The sequence below is a fragment of the Anser anser genome, assembly GCF_964211835.1.
Source record: "Anser anser genome assembly, chromosome: 6".
Taxonomy (NCBI): domain Eukaryota; kingdom Metazoa; phylum Chordata; class Aves; order Anseriformes; family Anatidae; genus Anser; species Anser anser.
This window is the reverse complement of record NC_139726.1, coordinates 25,708,331-25,731,628: the sequence shown is the minus strand read 5'-3', so window position 1 is coordinate 25,731,628 and position 23,298 is coordinate 25,708,331. Positions and strand designations below refer to the sequence as shown.

General features: G+C 38.4%; 1 protein-coding gene and 1 long non-coding RNA gene across 19 annotated transcripts in view; one reads left to right on the top strand and one right to left on the bottom strand.

Annotated features, from left to right (window-relative positions):
- PDE1A (phosphodiesterase 1A) overlaps positions 1-16,714 on the top strand; it is a 183,837-nt gene extending 167,123 nt beyond the window's left edge. For 11 of the 18 annotated variants that reach the window (XM_083842823.1, XM_083842825.1, XM_083842824.1 and 8 more), the window contains 3 exons: positions 5,030-5,305; positions 12,963-13,082; positions 13,409-16,714. In XM_083842823.1, coding sequence (XP_083698949.1) covers positions 5,030-5,305; positions 12,963-13,039 — 353 coding nt within the window. In that variant the 3' untranslated portion in view covers positions 13,040-13,082; positions 13,409-16,714. The remainder of the gene's footprint in view (positions 1-5,029; positions 5,306-12,962; positions 13,083-13,408) is intronic. The other 7 variants (XM_083842816.1, XM_083842815.1, XM_083842817.1 and 4 more) reach the window with 2 other exon arrangements.
- Positions 1,004-21,433, bottom strand: LOC310902024. The gene is made up of 2 exons (XR_014586415.1): positions 21,225-21,433; positions 1,004-4,355 (listed from the first exon to the last, which is right to left on the bottom strand). It is a non-coding gene; the product is annotated as an uncharacterized lncRNA (long non-coding RNA).
- Positions 21,434-23,298: the final 1,865 nt, after the last annotated feature.

Here is a 23,298-nt window from a genome sequence, read left to right as displayed (position 1 = left end):
GTGTAGTACCAGAGACAGTGATTTTAATTGCAGTGCTAAAATGTTTAGGTCACAAGCAGTTTTGAGCTAATGCAGAAAAGTGTTAAGAATTGTGGTAAGAGAAATTTTCTGAGGTCTGAGGAAGTACAGTGACTGGTCTGAGCCAAGAGTGGCAGGAAACATTTAGTATTTGTGGTGTCCGGTACATCAGACTGAGGAACTGTAACTGAACCCAAGAGCAGGACCTGTTACCTGTCCCCCCACAACATATACCAGTGGGCAATAAAGCCTTTCCTTACATTCCCTGTATGACATAATGCTGTGGCATCAAGTGCCACTGGATTATATGGTTTGCAGTAGTTTTTATACTTCTAAATCTGTGATCAAATCTGCCTGAGGAGTTGAACATGGAAGGGGCTGGTGACTAGATAACTCTGTGGGTTGCTGTGATCTATTCTTGGGTTTGGAAAAGTCAGCCATGGTTGTTTGGGAACTCTTGGAAATTTCTTTAAGGAGTCCCAGAGGCACCAGGATCAGTCCTCTTGCTTTCTGCATAGTTTTGATCTTTACTGCTGCTCTCTTCCTCCTCTCTTTAAAACGGCTGATGCGAGAACATGTCTTTTGGGAAGACGCAGTTCCTTCCAGTGTTGTCCTGGGTTAGGTCTTTTGTCCCTACTTTGTGGAGTCTGGTTTTCCAGTAAAAAAGAAAACTGACAAGCCTAGAAATCAAACAAGTCTTGTAGTAATATATAAAGGGAGTCCATAACATCAAGTAGCATTCTTACTTAAAAATTCCTCAAATCATTTCATTCTTAGTGAAGCTGAACAGCCTTCCTCTCTAATTCAGTAGTTTGCTAATTCTTAATGCTTCAATGTCATTGCATCTTTCCATAAGGGTAAATTATTATAGCTTATTTTCAACAGAGCAATAAAAATAGTGATGTGATTCAACAGACATTAGCTTTACTGGTGTATGATGCTCTGGCAGTAGCTGCCATTAGCTGGTGTTCCGCTTACATGTGGCTTTTGTGTTTTTCATCTCCACTCTTGGTAAGTCAGCACATGCTAAAGCAGTGCAGTCGCTGGAGACAGAAAAGTCTCATTTAAGCCCTCTACTGTACAGATGATGGTAGTTGAAAGATCTGTTTCTTATTACAGAAAGACCAGGAAAAGAAAGTCAATGGACAGATGGAGAAGTAAAAGAGAAAGTCCCAAAATGTAGAAAAGCTTCTTCACCACCTAGTAAACCTCATCCTGAAAATGTAGCTGTGCACACAGGCAGTAACGCAACTGAGCCAGTGGACATCAGTGCTGCAGCTGGTCATGCAGCCTCACCAGGGCTTGAGCAGCAGCAGAGTGGTGATACTCTGGAGACCACGGGGTCCTGCAGTTAACTCCCAGAGGCACAGTGCTAGCCAGAGCTGTATGACAGTTCTGGTGGTCTATGAAAAGTTCAGTCCTTCCTTGGACTGACAGGAATTCAGCACTCCAATGCAGTCCAGCAAACAATAGGTAACCGGTATGTCAAATTTTTACGACAAAATAAAGCTTCCAGCCATGTTCATTGCTGGCACTGGGAAACTTCATGAGGACTTAGCCTATTATTTTATTTCTTTAATAAGAAATCAGTGAGAATCCTACAACATTCTCATAAATAAAAACACAGTACAAGGTACTTTTATTGAAAAAAGGTTAGGATGTTTAGATGGTTTATTTATTTAAAAAATCTCAAAGCAACTAAAAGGTCACATTTGTCTAAACAAAGCAAGAAGTGAGGAGGATCTCAGCTGCTCTGCAGCGCTCACAGCTACCAACACTTTCTTGTTCAGCTGTGAAACAATACAAGGTGGGCTCATAATCAACAAGTACAATATTTATTTAAAGAACTTGCTTCAATTTTCAGACACTTATTAAGTCAAAAAAAGGTGACATAACGAAAGAGTAGTAGTATTTGGTCAAAGAGGGAAAGAAAAGAAGTCACCTTCAGTAGTTAACACATTTTCTGTAGATGCAAAAAAAAAACACAAAACAAAACAAAAAAAAACAACTACTAACCCACCAACTAACCAAACAAAAATGCACAACCAAACAAAAACCCCACAAAAGCTGAAACTACTGAGTAGCAGAATTTTTCAAGTATTCTGAAACCTGGCTGTTGCATCACAACTCCTGCCAGTTTTCCAAACAGAGGAATGCATGACAATTACTTTGCCAACATCCCAGCCTAAACACATGAGAAGAAAGATACCACTTATGCCATGTTTATTTATCAGACGACATTGTTTCTTCTCATGAAAGACAGTGATTTAAGGCAGGAGTTCAGAAATGGCAGAGAAGTACTGAAGAGAGGGATATGACTGAGCCATCCCTAACACATCTGTTAGGAGAAGAACGTTTTACAAACTCAAAGAAATTTTGCTGAATAACACTTGGATTCTTGTAAAGAAAACAAAACCAAACAATTGAAAATATGTAAATAAGCCAGGCACTGGCTCCAGGCACTCTAACCAAGTTAAAACAGGGAGAGCAAAAATGGTAGCAACAATAATGCCTGCCCTGAGTTCACTGTAAAGCATACTTGTGCCTGCCTTTATCTGAATGGGTGTGATATTATTAAGATGCTCAGTGTCCAAAAAAGAGATGTGTGTTTTTTAGAAGGTGTTGTGGTTTAAGCCAGCAGGATTATTCAACAGCCTGCTGCTGCCACTTTTGTAGTAGTAGTTGGTGGCTGTTCTAGAATATGAATGAGAAAGGGAAGGTGAATGGGAAGGTGTCCAGCCTTGTTCCCCACCGAGATGGGGTCCCTGTGGAGAAAAGGTAAAGAGTGTACTTGCTAATAGGTTCCATGAGAATTTACCTGAGGTACAAGAATGACACTAATACTGGATACAAATACTGGATAAGGTTTGTGGTCAGTGTAACATGAGCATATGCTATATACAAACTGAAAAAACCATAAACAACCTTAGACCAGCCCTTGGAGTTGACAAACAACAAGAAAAGGGTTACAAAAAACAACCTTGAGAGCAAATAAATCAGCGTTGTGCTGGCAAGTATTAAAATAATATAATGCTTATAACAAATTATAAACAAATTTGTTCTTACACACTCTGGTCAGATCTGTTGTTATCTCACCCATTTGTGCCCACACAGGGGACCAAAAGGACTGTTGCAGTTTAACCCTGCAGGCAGCTCAGCACCACACAGCCATTCGCTTACTCTCCCCGCATCCAGTGGGATGGGGGACAGAACTGAAAAGTGCAAGAACTTGTGGGCTGATATAGGGACATTTTAATAAGAAAGAAAGAAGGAAAAAAAGTAAAAACCAACAGCAACAACAATAAAACCATCAATAACAACAACAAAATAAACAAAGCAAGTGATGTAAATCAGTTTCATGGGACAAAAGCCTTAGGTAGGTAGATTATATAACAAATGACAGATGCTTTAATTAACATATCTGGATTGAACATCACATTTGCTTCAAGTCGTACATACTTATTTCTTAATGTCTTTAGTCCAACCACTTCTTTGTACGAGCTGTACTGAAGGGTGTAGAAAAAAAGAGTACTTGTCCAAGTTTCAGAAGTCCAAAACAAGTCTAAATTCTGTAGAAAAACTGCCTTTTGAAATTGCTCAAATTTGAAACTTCTTGAGTTTCTTAAAAGTATCCCAGAAAGTATAAGAACTTGAAAGGAAATTATTTAAATATTCTGTGCTTCTGCACCTCACCTCAGGTTTGGAAGTCTTCCTTTCCACCCCATTTCACAGGCCAAATTGCACCTCAAAGGGACATTTCTTTGGATTCAGGAAAATGATGTTACAGAGATGCCAAATGGATGCCCAATGCTGACTGTGGTGGAAATGTGATTGCAGTCTGAGATGCAGAAATATTCCTCTCCCTAAGTCATCAAATTCAATCACTTTTGGTCTGGATTTGGACTGGTCACTCATGACCAAAGTTTATTTCCAGAGACTTGCCTATTGAAGAAAATAAGTATCCAAATGCTTGGTTTACTTCTGTAAGACTGTGGGCACAGCCAAGTTAGTAATTTTATGCCATGACATGTGGCTATTTTGTGGAGGTATTTTTCAAACTGCAATGCTTTCACTTTTTAAATTGGTAGTATTTTGTATCTTCTGTATTAGCATACAGATTCTAAAATTTGAATTTATGAAATTGATTCCAATAACAAGAGAAATAGTGCCTTCATGAACATGTACAGGTTATTTGTATCACACTTTTCAGCCTGTGTCACAGGATTTCCATTCGCAGCTTTATTTTATCTTCTGGTTTGTCCTGGTGCTTCCTCTGTGCTGTTCTGTTCTGTCTCCTTTCACTCTGGGCCATTTCATTTGTACTTTTCTCCAAGTTTCTGCAACAGAGCATGGAATAGAGCATTCCATTAGTTTGTTGTTGTTGTTGTTGTTTTTTTTTCCTATAGCTTCTCTCCCCTGAAGCACTATTTTCCCCATATTTCCTCCTTCCTATTCTGTATGTGCCACTAGCCATAATGGCAGCAGAACTGGACTGCATGTATATAGCCTTCTGATTTTTTTTTTTTCCCAGCCAAAACTCTGTGTAGCTGCCTTGGACTTTTCCAGCCTGGGAAGCCAACTTCCTTCAGGGCTTCGCTTCAGTTCTGACACCTGCCCCTTCCTGGCAAGGTGTTCCCCTCCATGCCCTTTCTCTGTTGCAGAACTGGTGAGCTCTGCCCCTCCCAGTCCTGTTGTGGTAAGCACCACTGCTGGTGCTTCATCATGGGGTCCTTCTGCTCACATCCTTCAGCTTACAGTGTGTTTGCTGCTGCTGCCTCCAAATAAAGATGTCCAAATTGGAGGTTAAACCGGAAAGCAGACCACTATGGTTCAGTTGCAATAGTGTAATCAGGACCAGAATCTGACCCTTATTTAACACACTGATGCACGTCTTCATGCAGAAAGTTTATGTTCACAGTGTTCCCATATGCAACTCAGTCACTACTCTGAAATCAAACAACTGTGGCATGTCCTTCATATCTAATTCACATATTTTGTTCCCTCTTTGTAGAAGAACTTGTGAGAAATGTTGATGAACAGGAAAAAGACCAGAGCAGAAATTCCACAGATGCACAGTTACAGGAAGAGACAAGAAGCATACAAAATGAGAGTAGTCAGGGAAGCGATGGTACAACCTGTCCTACCAGATCCATCGTCCTACAAGTAGTCACTTCCGACACTTCTCTGAGTGATGAATCCAACTCAGAAAAATGCACTAACTCTGATCCGAACCAGAAAGATCTCACCGATGCCCAGCAAGAAACACAGAATACAGACCCACTGAATGGTAATACTTCTTCACAAAGCACCAGTCAATCTAATGAAACTGTCCAGGGCGAAGCTGCAGCAGTATCTGGTATCTCCTTGTCAAACACTGACAGTAGTGAAATATCAAAACAAGGTGTTGTAAAACCTCCTGGATAAGAAAGTTGCTTCAGGCAATGTAGAAGCAATAGTGTCCTAAACCCATCAAATAAAAGAGCTTTGATATAAGCAAGTATAATCTTCTTGATATTAGTTATTTGGTATTTTGTAGAAAGTCCTTCATATAAAATACCAAGACTTTTAGTTGAACTGCAAGAATTATCTTAAAATAATTTATAGGTGCATATTGCAATTAAATATGCTTCCTTACTGAAGAATGAAGTAAACTTTCAAAATAGAACTATCTAACATTTTGTAATCATTGTGCTATTAAAATGCGCAACCTTAGTTTAGGCACCTAATATGACTACTATGTTGTAAAGTACATCCTTTGTACTAAATACAATGTGAATATTAATCTAACTTTGATCAATTTATGTAGATGCTATTTCCTAACAGTAGTAGGCCTGGGACTGGGTCATGCTCTTAATACAAAAGATCAGTCTCCTGGCTGTAGTTTCCAGGACAGGCAGAGCAGCCAAAAAAATCCTATAATGTCACAATACTTTTTTTGGAATGTAAGTATTTTATCACAAGCTGACTGTGGTTTAGTATCTGATGATTTTAAAACATTATCAAGTTCAAGATGCCCAAGCAATATGATTAGATGTTAGCAATGTAAAAGAAAGACATAGTGCAATTTTATTTTATTTTCATACGGTCTGAATTTGCTTATTGTTAGAATAAATTTGAGGTATTAAGGTAACAGGAATAATCAAAGCATATAATGGCATTTGTTTTCTTCGCTTCTAATTAAAATGTTAAACTCATTAATAATTTTATGACAGTGAGCCTTGAAATACTGTGCCAGAAATATGGCATTGTCTGAGCAACAGCACCGAAGTGCTTATGAAGCTTAGCTTAGACATAAGTATATGACTTGGCGTATTTCTAAAAAATCTTTTTTATGGAGAACTCCCACTTATTCTGGAGTTCAACGTTCTACCCAATTTCAGTGCTCCCATGCTTTTGTTGTTGACAGATTATTTTTTTTTTCCACCAGCAATAACAGATGGTTAATTTAGGGTGCTAAATCAAAATATTTACACTAAAATTAATTCCACAGCATTTGATTCCACAGCATCTAATAATTGACATTTTTGTCTTTGACATGCATTTTTTTGTACCATTTTTTCTGTTAAGGTCCAATTTGAAATTTAAGTACCTTAGAAAAGTTTCCCATCTCCTGGGCGAGGAAGACAGTAGGAAAAATTACACCTGTTGTATTTCAAGCTGAGAAGAATGCCATTGTGGTGTAGCTGTCCTTGAGGGTCAGTAGATGATTTACGAACGTAAATGTTGTTTGTGAAATCAGATACGACTTGGCATGCAATTTTTGCACTCTGTTGCCTTGTGAATCTTTAAAATCCACCTTTCATATGAGAGTAGAGGTTTCTTACTTTGGAAAAAAAGCTAATCTTTTTCTGAGGAATTCATTTGCCAAGGCAGGAAATTTGCTACAGAAGGCCTTATGTTTTAACACTTCAATCTACAAAATTTATAAAAAGGGTAGGAAGTGGTCGAGTTTGTAATAGTTTATTTCCAGTGACAAATGTCATCTAGAAGGTATATTTTTTCTTGAAGATGGTAAAAAAGATTAATAACAGGATTTTCACCAATCCAAGGAGGATTCTTCTCTTGATATGTCAATAGTCAAAAACAGTTCAGATGAATAATGGTGCAGAAATGAGAGAGAGATTCAAATGTTTTCTGGAAATAAATAGTGCTGGTAGTGTCCTGAATGAAAAACCAAAGCTTATACAAGGACAGCACTCAGCCCTTGCATCTCTAAAAAGGCAGCAGTACCTAAACCATGGAATAATAAGAAGTCATGGAAAAAGGGGAGATATATCAGGAGACATGATGCATCAAGTGATCCAGCACACAGTAGGAGAAGCAGCAAATTATTTTTCAAGGCAACTCCAGAGGCTGAGATATGGGCCAACACACGCTTACTGGTATTCACCAATTTACGCCTGAGCCATGATGGATTTTCTAGCTGATCGACACAGAAAGTTTTAGTATAATAATGTATGCTTCTCTACTGAAACTAAACATCTGTACCTGAAAAACCTAAACTGTTGCATACTTTGGAAGTGAAATGGAACTGAAAGGATCTTTTCTCCAAACTGCTCTACACTATATGCTGTGCCTTTCCTCCTGGTGAGAATGTGAGAAGCACAGGCTACAGCTCATGCTGTTGATAGAACACGCGCCCAGCTATGGCACATTCTGAAAAGTTCTTCAAAATACATTGGAAACTATTCATCTGCTACAGTTTGTTAATGAATGCAGTCATCAGTTCTTGCTGCTGTCATGGTGAATGACACTGTTACTCAGCGAACGTATGTGTTCCCAGTTCATTGCATCTTGCATTCTAGAATAGTGGCTTTTCACCTGTTTAGACCTGGGAAACCTTAACGTTTTTCCAGTGGACATGCACATCCTTAGTCACGCAACTTATGCCTACAGAAAATAAAACAGCATTTTTTTTAGTCTCGTGAACCTTTCGTGGACTCTGTCACAAGTAATTCCCGGTCCCTTCAGTCAGAAAACAACAGGATGAGTCTGGATTTCTCTTTTGCTTGAAGAGCTTTCTGGTTTACACTACCACAAGTATTTAATTGAGTACTACAATGGATAGAATAAAGATATTGACTAGGTTTTGTTTTTAAAGGCATCTGATATTTGAAGGTCTTTTCAGTTGTCATTTTATGTAGCAGATACTTCTATGAAACTTCTGTTCTTTGCAGTATGTTGAATTGACTCTCTGCCATCTCCTTCAGAAATTGTGTTCACATGCCAGCGTAGATAAATCACAGGAAAGTGGAGAGCTTGATGTTTTGCGTGGTTTCTGTAGCATATCAGTGTCAGTCTAATACTCTCTGAACAAGCTCTTTCAGATATTCCACAGATCAAGGGTGCAATGTTTAATATTAAATTTACTTATCTGAAGTTATTTGATATTACATTGCCCTTGCCCATCTCCACTGAGCCTTCTTCCATTGTTAGGGTTTATTGGTCAGTCACAATGTCATTTATGTTTCATTTTTATTTCATCAAATAGTTTGATTTATACTTTAATAACGTTTAATTCTTGCATTGTCCCTATTTTCTCAATATTTAAATCTGTCATAGAAAGCTATTTTGAATACTTTCTGGTCTTTTGAAATGACTTACAGAGCAACTATGTCATCATATTCTTAGAACTTTCTTTCCTAAGGACAGATGATTAGCCATATTACTATTTCAGTGAGAAATTTGACTACATACTATTTAAATATGATATTTTAAGTCAGCAGAAACTCTTTCACAGAATTTCCCATTTAACATATATTTTTCACAAATTGATGGGATATTAAAATCTCCTGTCAAGTGCAAATGATGAAACAGAGAGACATTTGTATATACCGAATATGTATCTTATCTCAAATTGCTTCTGGTTTTCCTGGATGGAACATATTTCTCACTATGTGAAAAAAATGTGATTTAATTGAAACTGTATTTTCTAATGGAAAATACTGAATTTATTAAAACAGTTATTTTTTAGTTCAAGAATTAAGTGAGAATTTTTTGTTACATATGAGAAATATTTTAAATGTATATTTAGAAGATCTTAAAGTAAAAATAAGATTGCAAATAAGAAACTGGTGTTGCAAATTTTACACAACATTCTTCACTAATTCATAATTTAAAAATAACCAACATTAAAAAATATGTTTTGCAATAGCTCTGATTTTGCAGGAGACTCAGGGTGGATGAAAACTGAAGAGTAATGACTGGCTTTTGAGTGCTGACCATCAGGACTGAGAGACTCACTGCAGTCTTGGCTGCAACACATTTATTCTAAGAGTCCAGTACTGTCCAGAATGATGGAATTGTTAGGATAAGGTAGTATTTGTGCATGGAATTGGACACATCAAAGGAAAACAACAGTGCATGTTTCCCTCTCCAACCTTTATATAAATTCTTAAGTCTCACAGGAAGTATGAACATAGAATATACCATGTCATCATAATTAACTATGTTTGTTTTCTCATTAAAATATTTTTTCCATGGGAATAAAGAAAGGCTGGGGAAAATAATACAGAACAGTCAGGAAGAGTAAAAATCCAAAATAAAAAAATACAGCAGTGTATGTTTCCATGCAGGAATAAATGCACATAGAAATGAGAACAGACTTGAGAAAGAGAGAAGCTAACTGTGGATACCAGGAATCTAAGAATTAAAGAATATATATATATATACACACACATATATATATTTTTATATATACATGCATATTCCTTCTAGATTCGGCCTTGACTAGGAACCACCATTACTCTTAAATGTTATTTTACGTATCTCATCTACTGTTCCTCCATGTGGAGTAACAAGTACTTTTCTATTACTTTTCCGCTGCTAATGGCCAGCAGACTCACACAGGACACTTTTTCAACCAGGGCAATTTTCAGCAGAATGCTTCGCTTGCAAGCAAGCAGAAGGTAGCATACATAAGACATTGTTTTCATGATGATTATTATTTTTTTTTCTTGGTTTTCAAATTAGAGTATTTTAATCATTTTAAGAAGCACTATATATTTATCAGGGCATTATTAACACTCTCCATACAAAATCTTTCTACCTCTGAACTTTCTGCCAGCCCTGTACTAAGGATGGGGGAAGCAGGCTAAAGCAATGCCCAAAGTGCTTGCTGACTCACCCTGGGTGGAGAAGCAAGCTCCTGGGTGCTCTGGGGCTGGGAGAGAGACCTGAAAGTAGGTAAGGAGAAAAGCAACATAGTTATTCAGATTTAATTTCATATGTTAGCGGTCATTGTCCTTTATAAAAAACAGAAAACTAACTCTCGGCGTTCTGTAGGAAAGCAATTGCAATATAACAGGGATGGAAAACAAAGGTAATCACAGGGGAAGATGATCTGCCTTCTTGGATACTGTCACCAAATAGTTAGGCATACTATGAGAGGGTTCTCTGTTAAAAAAAAAAAAAAGAGAGAGAGAAAAGGGATTGTTTTCCTTTCCTCATATCACATCTCTTTCTAGGGTTAGTTCTCATATGCCATCACATTTTATTACCAGGTTTTGTTCTGCCCCATGTCCTGGTCAGTGCAAAGGGAGAACTGGGCACTGGTAGGAGAGCTCAGCTTGGGACTGAATGCTGCTTTCCTCTGAAGCACCTCTGTCCTTTCCACAATCTCACTGTCATTTAATTGAATGTCACAAGATTAAGTGGAACTATTATAAGGTGATTTTTTTTTAAGTGATGATCTTCCTTTTCTCCTGAGTGATTTATTAATTAGAACATTCATTTAAAAACTGCTTATGTTTTATTAAACAACTCCATGTTTCAATGATTTATAATGGCTAATTGGCACGCTTTTAACTTTTCACTCATGATGATAGCCACATTAATCCTTAATATCAAAATGTAAAGGAGACAATAAATCTCTGATAAAACAGATTACCAGTAACTTTGTCCCATGTGACAGTAGAGGACTATCCAGTCACAGCGAGTTATAGAAAGCATGCAGAGCCTTCAGCAGTCACTATCTGAGAGCCTCTGGAGGATAACCAGGTAAACCAGCACAAACACACACCAACAACATGCCAGTTTAATTTATGGCCATGTGGGTGGCATCAAGTTATCATCCATGCCGTGCAAGTGCTGGGGGCAGCTCAGTCTTGTGGCAGCCCTTTGGTGCTCAGCTGCGTTTTGCTGTGTCGGGCGGAACCCTTCCTGTCTGTGCAGAGCAGGTCAGATCACAGCTCTGTGTGCTGCTCGTGGTGTTCCCCATGTGTGGCTAAACAGAGCTGCAGGGCTTTGGGGGCCTGAGCCTGGCAGAAGCAGCTGTGTTCGTGCCGAGGATGAAGACGGAGGGAAGGTGATACTAAAAGATCAAGTGACGTGCTAGTAAAAAGAACACGGATTATGAGATAAAAGCTGTTAGTGACCATTCGGAGGTTGCTGTAAAATTGGCACACTGACACACTGAAAGTTATGTATGGGTTAGAGTTCACTGTTTTGTTTCTACGAAGATTAATGCATTTTCATTTACATCAATACATTTTTGTTTCTATGAAGATACACAGTGCCTGTTTCACAAGGCCTTCACAGAACACTCTCACTCCTAAAACCATGGTAGTCAGTTGAAGTCAAGTATGAAAATTAAATATTTAGAGCAATAGGTTGTGCTTTCATACCCCTCCCCACCTCCTCTTTTTTTTTTTTTTATGGATAATAATAAAAGTTTCTCTGAATCCCTCCAAAAATAACTGCAGGCAGGAAGATCTGGAGAAAATTTTGTTCTAATTCATTTTACTTCATTTTATAAGGCTTCAAAATACTTTAGAGACCTGGCTGTCTATCAGCCACACACACTACATTCACCTAAGAAAAGTGAGGGGAAGAACACCAGTTACAGAGTGGGCAGCATCCTGGCAATGAAACCATTGGTAAAAACCAGTAACAAAATTCTCTGGTTTACTGTGACGCAGTGGTGAAGTCATAGCTATTCCCCATGCTATTCCCCATGCTATTTCCCCATGCTTATTCGCATGAGCTCCCATTCCTCTCTTCTTTCTTTTCTAAACTCTGAGCCTCTTCTTCAGCTTTGACTTACTGTCTTTCAATTTTCCATTTGAATTGCACATCAACTGCTTTCCCTTTTAGCTACTCGTGCCTTTGGGTTTTGTCTTTCAAAAGTCTTCCCCAACCTGTATTTTTATTTCTGTAGCTTTTCCCCTTCTCCCAGCTCATCTTTGTTACTTTTGAGACTCTGTGCTTTTCCTTTTTCACATTTTCAGTTCAGCATTATTAATCACTGGTGGGACCACTCCATTCATTGGTTAAAACTGAGAAGTTACCATACAGCTAGTAAATAATACTGTAAGGTTGTTGCATTTCCCCCATGGCTACCATCCAAACTCAGTTTATAATTTTCCCAGCTGTACTCATTCAAAATCACTCAAGGAATAGTTTAAACAAGAACTCAGTATTATGATTAGAAGTTTGAAATCCGTATTGTATCACTTAGTTTGAAAACTACTCTTGTCACTCAATATCATTTCTCCTATCTGATTGAACTAATTGAATTTTTAATACTTGACATTGACATCTTCCACTAAGTGAAACTTGCCCCTATTTTTAATGCCTACATCGAAGAGGATTCAAACAGCACATCTCTGCAGATGGTGAATTTTGACTTTCAATAAGTTGTTGGAAGATTAAAAAAATAACACTTCATTACTGCTTGTGTAAATGTTGTATTTTTGTTTCATGGTGTGTGGTCTATTGCTTTCATTCTATCTTTTGCCTTTTGGATAAACCACAATGATTAGTTAAGTCAGTCCTATATTTATTTTAGTAAGAAAGAAGTTAAAGAAAGCCATGACTGAAACCTCACTTTAACCTTCAGATAGAAAAGGGAGAAGAGTTTCTGCTTGTCTAGGGCTGTGCAAGTGCTATTTATTTGGTATACTTCCTTGCTTGATTTCCCAATAACATTCTTTTTTTTCTTTCAGGTGAGCCTATACACTGTAAGAAATCAGAAGATATAGTAAAAGCCACTGAGCAAAAACAAGCACTGGTACACAACTAGATTTCCTATTTCTTAAAAGCTTCTGACATTTCAGGCAGGACAGGTAATTTTGATATTTATTTCCTATAAAGAGGAGAGATTTATATGATAAGGATTCACTTATTGTTATTATTATCCTCTTTGGTCTATTCCTGTTGTGGTTTTATTACAAAATTTTGAAACTGGAATATGCTATAGCCCACTCTATGTCCCTTTAAAAGTTATTCAATACAATAGAAGGGAAACCCAATACTTTTACGTGTCTGAATTTTTAATGTGAGACTAAATAATCATGCAATAATAAATCCTTGATTCAATTATATTAAATACTGTGAGTAATAGTAGTTAAAGGCCTATTGTTTACAAATTTTCATTTGAACCCTGTTGCAGGAGAAAAGAAGAACACTGTCTGTTCCTGCACCTGTGCTCTCAGAGGCTGTTATCTGTCACCTTATTCTTGGATCATCCTGTTTCTGTGCAGAGTGATTGGACAAAATGATCAAAAGTGTAAAACATTAAACCCTGAGCTGGTAACTCAAGGCACTTAACAACTCTCAAAATTTCAGTTGTATTTGTTGTTGTTATTTCCTCTTCTATTCTGCTTTCTTAAACTAGCCAAAATGATTTTTTCAGCCAAAGTTGGACCTCGCTCTGTTGTATCACTGACACCAGACATTTCAATTAATCATGAGACATGTGAAAACATGGCAATGATCATCTGCACTGGATTGCTGTTACATGTCACTGCTACTGGCATCCAATAGAAGTGGAAAGTCAAAATGAGATGTTGCTATAGACACTTGTTCATGCAACCATGCTGCATGCAACGTTGAAGTTCTACTCGTTAGCTTCCTTTAAATATCTGGAATTAAAAATATGTAGACTGTGTGGGAAGTTCTAGAGTTGTACAGATGAGCCTGCGTGAATGATGACTCTTTCCCTTTGCGGTGGCTGCCATATGGAGAGAAATGGTGTTTAAGAAATCAGTATTTGAAAACCTCTTTAAAATTAATTAAATAGCATCCAGTATTATGATTAAAACATTCTCAGTCCAACAGTGTTTTCTCAGATGTCACAGCAGTGGTGTCAGCCTTACCATGAAGCTGGTGCTTATTGTTTTGTAGGCGGAAGAGACTGCTACATGAATACCTGGAAATTGCTTCGTTTCAGCAGAGTTCTGCCTCTCAGGCAGAACTGGAAGGTGGCACTAAGACCTTATATCATGGTTTTTCTCAAATGCAAAGTTGATGACAAGTATGCAACAAAGTCCTTCCTTGCCTTGTTTCATTAAAAGAAAACACCAGAGCATCTTTCTCTGAGAGGCAGCGAAAGCGGAGCACGCAGGCGGTTACCTCTGCGAGAAGTCTCAGGATGAGCCATCCAGCCCCAGCTGTGCCCGGAAAGAGACTTCATGTTCATCTCTGCTTCCCTCAAGCTGCACGGGCCCCTTGGCTTGCCCCTTGGCCTCATGCAGCCCGCCAACGACCTCGTTGCAACAACCACTGCAGCCTACCAGGAATCCTCCACCCCCCTCTTCAGGTTGTACGCTCGCGGGTGAGTTGGGTCACTGCATTCCCCGTTCCCCTTTTTGGACCCCGTGGTTATTACCTCACTGACCAAAAAGTCTGCAATCAGCCATGGTCCACTCTGAAGAGGACTCGTGGAGGCAGTGGCTCTCCCCTCTACGCAGAGGCCTGTGTACTACTCACCTGCTGCTTCAGGGATCTAACCAGAGCTCACGCGTAACATAGGCACCAGGCTCAGCCTCAATAAAGACACGTTATCCCCCAATTGAAGAAGGAATAGTAAACCAATCACCCCATATGGAGGGAAGCGTACACATCCATACCTTTGACTGTCTCCTTTCTGACAGCACAACCATTGAAATTGAGCTGGGAACAATACAAACTCCGAGCCCTGGGATAAGGGCATGCCAAAAGGTGGAATTTCTGTTGTTGAATATGTAAGCCATATACACACTATGCATAATTAGTATGCATAGTTTTAACTTAAGAAATATTTGTGCATATAGGTTGTAAAAAGTGCATTTAAACTGTTTTGTGTATCTGGTCCAGGGCTTGTATTTGGCATGGACAAAGTTCTGTACAGTGCAGTTAAAGAATGAAATGTTAACGAATGAAATTGTATCATATATGTTATAATGCAATTGATATTTTTTGCTAAGAGTTAAGAATTTATATATTATATGCCAGTGTTTGAGCAAATCATTAGTAGCCTGGATCACTCCATGCACCTTTGCAATCCTTTTCGGGGAATGTTGGGCAAATTTTTTCCTTTATAATGAAATGTAAACCATCTTATGGTTTCTCATAGTCATTATGACAAAAGAAGCATATTGTTTATATCAGACTTTTTTTTTTTTTTAAATGTAAATTGCCATATCTTGTGGCAGTAGAAAATCTTCTTTAAGATCTGAGAATTTTGGTTTTATGTCTTTTCTCTCGAAACATGGGACCTTATTTCAGATGTGTTGAGCATCTGCAGTCCCACCAAATTTGAAAAGATCAAAAGATGACTGGTATTTTTAAAAATTAGGCCAGTTATATCTTTGTAATGTTCTTCAATATCGTGATTTATGCTTCATCGACAACAGAAGTCAGGAGCAATCCAAATGTAATGTTCTTATTGTATTTTCAATTTCAGACTTTTACTGTAGTTGAAGTTGACTTTTTCTTTCTGTATCTCTGTCCCATCACCATTGAGATACTCTGCAGAAGTTTTCTCCTGGAAATAGAAGCAGAAGTTATAGCTGATTCTGCAGTCTACTGGGAGCATCCTGTGGGGCTCTTGGTGTCCTGTTGTTATACCCGGTCCCGTGATCTCCCACTGCAGAGGCTAGGAGGAATTCCTGATCTCATAGGAGGTACTCAGTGCCTGCAGATCTCCTTCATTAATATAGAAATGTGAGTTGTGTATAAATATTCCTACTTGCTCATTTGTATTCAGTTTTAATCACTGTGGTAGATGTTACTGAAATACAAGCAGAGTCCTTATTTTTTCTTTAAAGCCAGCTAATTCTCTTTCTTTCTTCCTTTATTCTTAGCAAGGTTTTATCTGGACATGACCCAAAGCTTACTGTGTTATTTGGATGAGGAGAAATTTACTTTGGTGGAGAAGACCGTAATAACCAACATGTGTTAGCTAAGGCTTTGACCTTGGGTGGAATTCACATTCAGATGGCAGAGAGGCTTCTTGTTGGGGCCTCTCCTGAACAAGAATTTCTCTCTGAAACCTGCAAGGCTGCACTACCAAAACACTGCATGGGGCCATAAGAAATGGTGTTTGTATATGCATCTCTCCCACAGCATTATGGGCATGTATCCCTGCATCGAGCACACTGAGGAACTGTAGCTGTAGATTAGCCCTCAAGAATTTTATTTTGTATTTTTATCTTGAGATATCTGACAAATATATTATGTAATATTGTTATGGGTTATGATCTAGCCAGTATTTTTTTATTTAATTTTCAACAAGGCAATCTACAAATGTGTGTTTTTATTCTGCTGTATTTGTCCGTATTTCCTATGATGATATTCCTAAATAAATTTGATTTGAGGGCAAGGATCGTGAAGCTATTGAATGCTAGTTACAAATTTGCTTTACTGAAGCATTGCTCATTTGCATATGATTGCCTTTGGAAAGTGACAGATCATAAATGGTTGTTTCCACACCTTTTGCCTGCTTGCAGCTCCATGCTTTTTCCGTAACTGTGCCAGTCTGCCATACAAACTCACTTGCATCTCATAGCACTCTTGAAAACAATTTCTCTCAGTAAGCTTTTCCTTCTTAACCTTTACTGCTAAAGTAGCCCTCATATGAAGGAAGCCATAACCAATAAAGCAGTATTTTCTCCCCAAAATTTTAACCATGGGCTGGCATTGTTGAAATTGCTGGGACTGTTCATGTTAGCAGCAATTCTTCAGGAAGGGTGCGACTTTCAGAGGTACCTCTACTCCATAGCATAAGTTTAATCAGCAGAGTTCAGTGGTACAGGGCCTCATTCTGCTACAAACGGAAATCAGTGGAAAGAATCCCGTTGGCTTGGACTTGCATCACATCCTAACAAGGTGCATGATGGTAGTAAATACAGACATCTACTTCATAGCATGTTCTTTGCAATTCCTTTATCCCAGATGCTCTCCCTCTTCAGCCACATGCTTGAAGGCTCGTCATGTGTTGTAAGTATGCCAGAAGTCAAACAAGCAACTACTGGGACCAAAATAACTTCAAATTAAGAAATTAATCAAGATCCCTAGTTGTAATGTATAAAATGCATATTTTTAACTGACTATAGAGTTATTACATGAGGAAGTGGAAAAGATAAATATAACTAACATTCTTCAATAACGGCTTAAAATTTTAATTTTAGAGTAGCTTAGCAAAGACTTATCTGAGAGGGGAGTGCATCCAAATGTAAATAATTATTTGAAAAATCAAATCCATGAAAACACAGATATGGAAAAATGAGTAGAAATGGCATTTAATACTACAAAGAAAAGAAAGTGTTCTCTGTCAAATACACTATGCAAACATTTAAGTAGCTTTCCTGGGATAGTTTTACTTTCCTGGTCATGCAATTTTTTAATGGGTCTCCATTGTCTGTGTCCTGGGACAGACATTCAGAAGTTTTACAGGACTGTGGACTTCTAAGTAGTCCTCTGGGAACAAAGAGGCAACTCATAACCAGAGAGATATAAATGTGGAGGATGTGGGGGAAAAAAGAAAAGAAAAAAAACACCTTGTAAAAACACGGATTTTAACGGTTTTGGTCTGTTGGGCTGAATGTTCCTACAAAATACTTCTGCTTAGGCAAGTCCTCTTCCTACAGCCCTTTTGCAGTGGGCAGCAAAGGCAGTGAGAGGCTGGGCGTGTATAGCTCAGCCCTTCGATCAGAAGGAAAGAAAGCATAATCCCACATTTGGTAGACTGTCAATAATCGAAGTAATTAAGGTGTTGAGGCAAATAAAACTTTGCAAATAAACCAAACAAAAATAAAAACGAAAACAAACAACAAAATAAAACAAAAACAAAATAAAACACAAACAAACAAAATACTCCCAAACCCACAACTCTAAAAGATGGCAGTAAAACTATTATCGATGCTTCTTACATATGGATTGATTACTGTTGGAGAACTTTTCATTAGCTAATCTTGATAGGTACTGTCCTCAGCATATGTACTCTAAAGCTGAGGAGTCTTGTACATTTGTAACACCATATGTAGATCACTTTTACAAGTCTGAAGTAACACAAAATTAAACACATGAATATAATGCGGTCAGAGTCAAAATAGTAAGTGGAATCTGGGCCTTGAACACAGTTCAACAGAACAGATGATTTTTCATTTTGTTTGGACTGTAGTTATAAAGTTGTCTCATCGTCATATAGGGTCTGATCCTGAGCACTTACACAAGCAACTCTCCTGAACCTGCAAGAAGGACTTTTAGTAAAGTAAGACCTTAAGGCTTGTATCAAAATATTGTGAAAAACCTATCAACGAACATGAAAGTATGTGCTATTTATTTATATATAGCCTGTTATAGTTTTCTTTGTCCAAATTCAGTGAGCGAATGGGTCAAATGCACCCATGCTATAATGCCATGAAAACCAGTCAAATCAGTGTAATTATGTCAGGAATTAATTTGATAATTGGGTCGTGATAGGTTGTCCCTATTTCTCTGTATTCAGCTGTATTACTGAGGGTATTCTGCAGCAGGAGGAAACTCTGATATTCTGTAGAAGGCACTACTCAACTTCTAGCTGCCTTTAATTCTTTTATTGAAATTATACTTCCTTTTCTTTGAGAACTCTTTCCTTTTTTCTTTCCAGTCAGAAATGAACATTTGACTTCATTTCCTGAGGTACTCCAGTAATGTACAATTCGAATGAATGGCAATGAATTTGTGTCAAGCACTGTTACTTGGTGGATAATGAATCTTTATTTTAGTATTCGTGTCTGAGAAAGACCCCCGTTCTGTTACTAACAAGGTGGTTTTGGGTAGTGCAGAACTATGATTGCAGCCATAAAAAGTTCTGAGGGACACATGCGTGTCAGCAAGCAAATAATGGGTACAGGATCAGGGCTACACAGTTGATATTTCCAGTAAATTAGAGAATAAAAACGGCAGAATCAATTTAAATATTATTTATAATTGACCTTCATGTCTGTTTTTAATATTCAATCTGCTGAGTGTTTAAGAAAGCAATTAAAAGTCCCATATAATGTTAAAACCCTTGATAAATGTAATAAACAAATGACATATTCAAAAGAGAGAATCTATGTCCCATTAGGAGAGAAAAAGAAAGATGAGAGCAACATATGGCAGTATAATTAGCATGATTAGGGAAGCACATCAACAGAATTTATGCTGCAGGGAAAATGTAATAAGAAACCAACACACTTTCCTCACTGCCTTGAAAACTGCAAATATCGCTTTCTGAAAAGGAGAAGATGCAGAAAGGCTCTCTGGCATTTAAAGCTGTAACTTGTGTTCTTCTGTCTTTATTAAAGATGCACACAGCCATCTGCAAACCATTTATTTTTTGCAGAGTTCACATTGTCCCATTGCTTTGATTAATAAGGAGCAATATTACACCTCAGCTGCTTTTCAGAAAGATGCTATTTTGGAAACCTAATTAATACTCGCTCCACAGTTAGCTCGAGGTGTTCGTTAGTGCCAGATACTGAGTTTTTATTTGTTTCTCATTATGTGGAGAGTATTGCTTCTCAATGCCAACGTTTTTGTTTTGTATTTTGGAATAACCTTTCAACACCTCCACTCTCCCCAGCCCTCCATTCAGAAGAGCTAATAACACCTGTCGTCATTATTTTAACATGCCCATTACGTTTGTCAAAGACAATGTAGGTTATTTACATAGTTAGACTATCCTGATGCACAGCAAATATTCCTGCCATTTTCTGAACAGTTGGGCGAAAGAGAAAAGCAAAATTTAGAAACCCAGCAATGCAATTCAAATTTCAGCTTACCACTAAGGGTCAGTATAAACTAAGTAAATGAATTGTTACACAACCGAAACAGAGTAAGTTTTGCCTAGCAGGAGTACCAAATATCTTTCATGCCCTAGAAATACCAGATTACTTTACAAATACTGCCCCCCCCCCAAACAAATACCAGATTACTTTACAAATACTGCCCCCCCCCCCCAAAACAAACAAACAAAAAACCATAACCCAAATCTATAGCAGAAATACCCTTGCTCTAGGCACTGAACTTGTACAAACTCCATCAGCCAGCTTTATTGTATCTGGCAGTCAGTAGCATGTCACCAAGCGGCCTGAGGCTTAGTAAAGAGTGCAAAAACATCTTGCTTGATATTTGCCCAAGGTGCTGCTGCTGAGGATGACCCTGCTGCCTTGCTGGGTAAAGGAGTGAACTCAACAAAGCACGAGAGACATTTAGCATCCACTCAGCTGCCAAGTATAATACTCCCTGCGGAAAGGTCAAATGTAATTGCACTTGTGAGGAACGAACAGAACAACTGAGACTTTTATCACAACCCACCATTGTGCTGAGCAGCTAAGGAAGAAAATAAGGAGAATAAGAGAAGACCCGTAGACCTGAGCACCAATGTGGAGAATGGATGGAGAGCTTTAGGAAGCTTTTAGCTTCATGCTTTAAATACACCTTATGGTGTACCCTGAGAACTGGGGACAGATAACACCTTAGGTGTTCTTCACAGGCCTGACCTACCCACAGGATTTTCATGCTATGCAGAGGCTGGAGTTTTGGTGTACACAAGAGCTCATAGAGGACGGACACACACATACATGCACGAGGATGTAATCTCTGTAAAATCAATAACACAGCTGGGGCCAGCTGTCCTAGTGCAGATCGCCACTTGCCATCTGCACTCTGTCTTCTAAAAACCTGCCAGTAGAAGGTACGCTGTCCCTTTAGGCTCCACAGAAATAGGGTCCCTCATAACAAGCTCATGTCTCAAACTGTAAAAGAAAGAAAGACAAGAGAGGGGAAGCCTGCACTGAGCTGGGGCACTTGCCTTCATGGTGCCAGCTGCCAGACACACAGAGGTAGCCCCGGAGCCTGCAGGACCCTGTTAGGTCCCTCCCCAGCCACCAGCAGCACTGGAGCTTGGCCAGCCACCCACCCGTTTGCCTCGTGGAACAGAATAAACACGTTTTTAAAGAGCACAACCCACCACTGACCTTGTCTTTGGTACTGCGGTCTGTCAGAGAGAGGACAGACGGACTAAAACCCCTTCCTCAGGCAGCAGGACTGCAGCACCATCGTGTTACAGATGCTTGACTGGCTTCAGTAAAACCAGTTGTGCAAGAACTAATGGGAATATTTTGATTATTGTAGTAGCTAATCAGAGCCTTTTCCAGTTCACATTGGTGGGGACAATTAATGGTATTATGAGACGACAGCAGGGTAATCTTTGAAGATTTCAGCAGCGTTGATGGCAGGCCTAAGAGAATGCCAGTAATTCAGTAGTTAAATCACCAGCAGGATGACAGGAGGTTTCCTGTACACTACACACCATACTTTCCCCTAAGAAAGTCTGCTGTCAGCCAAAACCTATGGCCATTCTTGAGCAAAATTCCTCTGACTTCAGTGGAAATTATGCTTTAGAAAGGACTTTTAAATCTTGGCTCCTACTTTGTATCTATTTAAGTATTATCTGGCTTTGCACCTGGAGAATAAACAACACATACCATCCTGTAAGTCAAGGCGTGGAATTTTTCCAACTAACTTATTAGCACAATGTCTCAATAAATCTCTCTAATGGGAAGGATCTGTCATGGAATAACAAGTATAACTTCAGAAAAAGAAACAAGGCTGTAAAATGCAATAACAAAGTGCTTTTAAAATGCTATACATTAATGAGTTAGGGGATTCTGGGAAAAGACTAAGACCAGTCCAAAGAGACAGTTTTCTTTCAAATCTTGCTGTAGTTCATTCTGCAAATAACATTTCCTACAATATTCTGAAAGCAAGAACAGGCAACATACAGCAGCGTGGAAGGATGGTAGATGTAAGAACCTGATGGGGGGAGAGGAAAAAAAAAAGAACACAGAGTTGCCCATTAAAAAAGAACTATGTTCAATACTTGTCTTACTTGCCTTTTTAATTAATTAATTTATTTTTATTTATTTATTTTTTATTTTCCCTGCTCTCTTTTTCCATCAGCCTATTCATGGAAGATGGACCAAGCCTGCAAGTACTCCCCAGCAGGCAGCAGGTATTTTGAGAGGAGGTGCCTTGAAATGGAAATACGTCATCACAATTTTCCTTTCGGGCGTTTTCATATCGGCATGCCATTTCAGACAATTGAAGTTCACCAACTTTTTATCTACTCTCTCAATCTGCTATTGATTCATTTACAGTAAAAAAGAAAGACAAAAATTAATGGATTTTTTTGGTTTTACTCCATGCTTTTAGTGACATAATATGCTGGGTAACAATGATCGACTCACAACATTGCAGCAGTCAGTTAAGGAATAGCAACTAAACAGCTAGCAAAGGAAATAAAGAAATCTTTTGCATATTTTATGGATGCAACAACATGCATTTCACTGCTGCTTACAAAGACCTCTCTTTGAAATTTCCCTGTAATTCTACATAAATACTTTCATATGTCACATAATTCTCGTTCCTTTACCTCTGTTGTTTTTACATATTCAGGATTCCTGCCTTTTCTCTGGTCAACTCTTGCACCACAAGCATACAGAAATCACCTTTCTGTGTCTGAGCAAGTGAAAGTGTACAAATGTTTATAGTGACTATTAATTTTTTGCATCTTGAAAGTTATACAAAGGGCTTGCTATGCCCTATCTGATCCATTGATTTCAGTGCTTGGTTCTCCAGCAGTGCCACCAGCTAAAAAACGTCAACCCAAGTCTTAATAACATATAAACCTTCAGTCATTTTTGGGAAATGAACGAAGATCTCCATGTACAGGTTGCCTGACACCCTACGTTTTTTTGAAACATGTAGTTTAAACAATATTAACATTTCTGTGGCATTTATAAGTAAACCACAAAAATGTTTGCTTCCCTAAAGAATTGAATCCCTACAGGAAAGCTGAGCAATTGCCCAGGTGTTCATTCTTTTAATAATTTTCCTCCCTCCCCTTGCCATTCTCTCTGTATCATTAGAAATGGACCAAAGCAGTTATCATTTTTGACTGCAGACAGCATTTTGCGTTGTTACAAAGAGATCTTCATAGTTCAGGCACATGTCTATATAGCTCACCATGCTGCAAGACAGCCAGAGCTT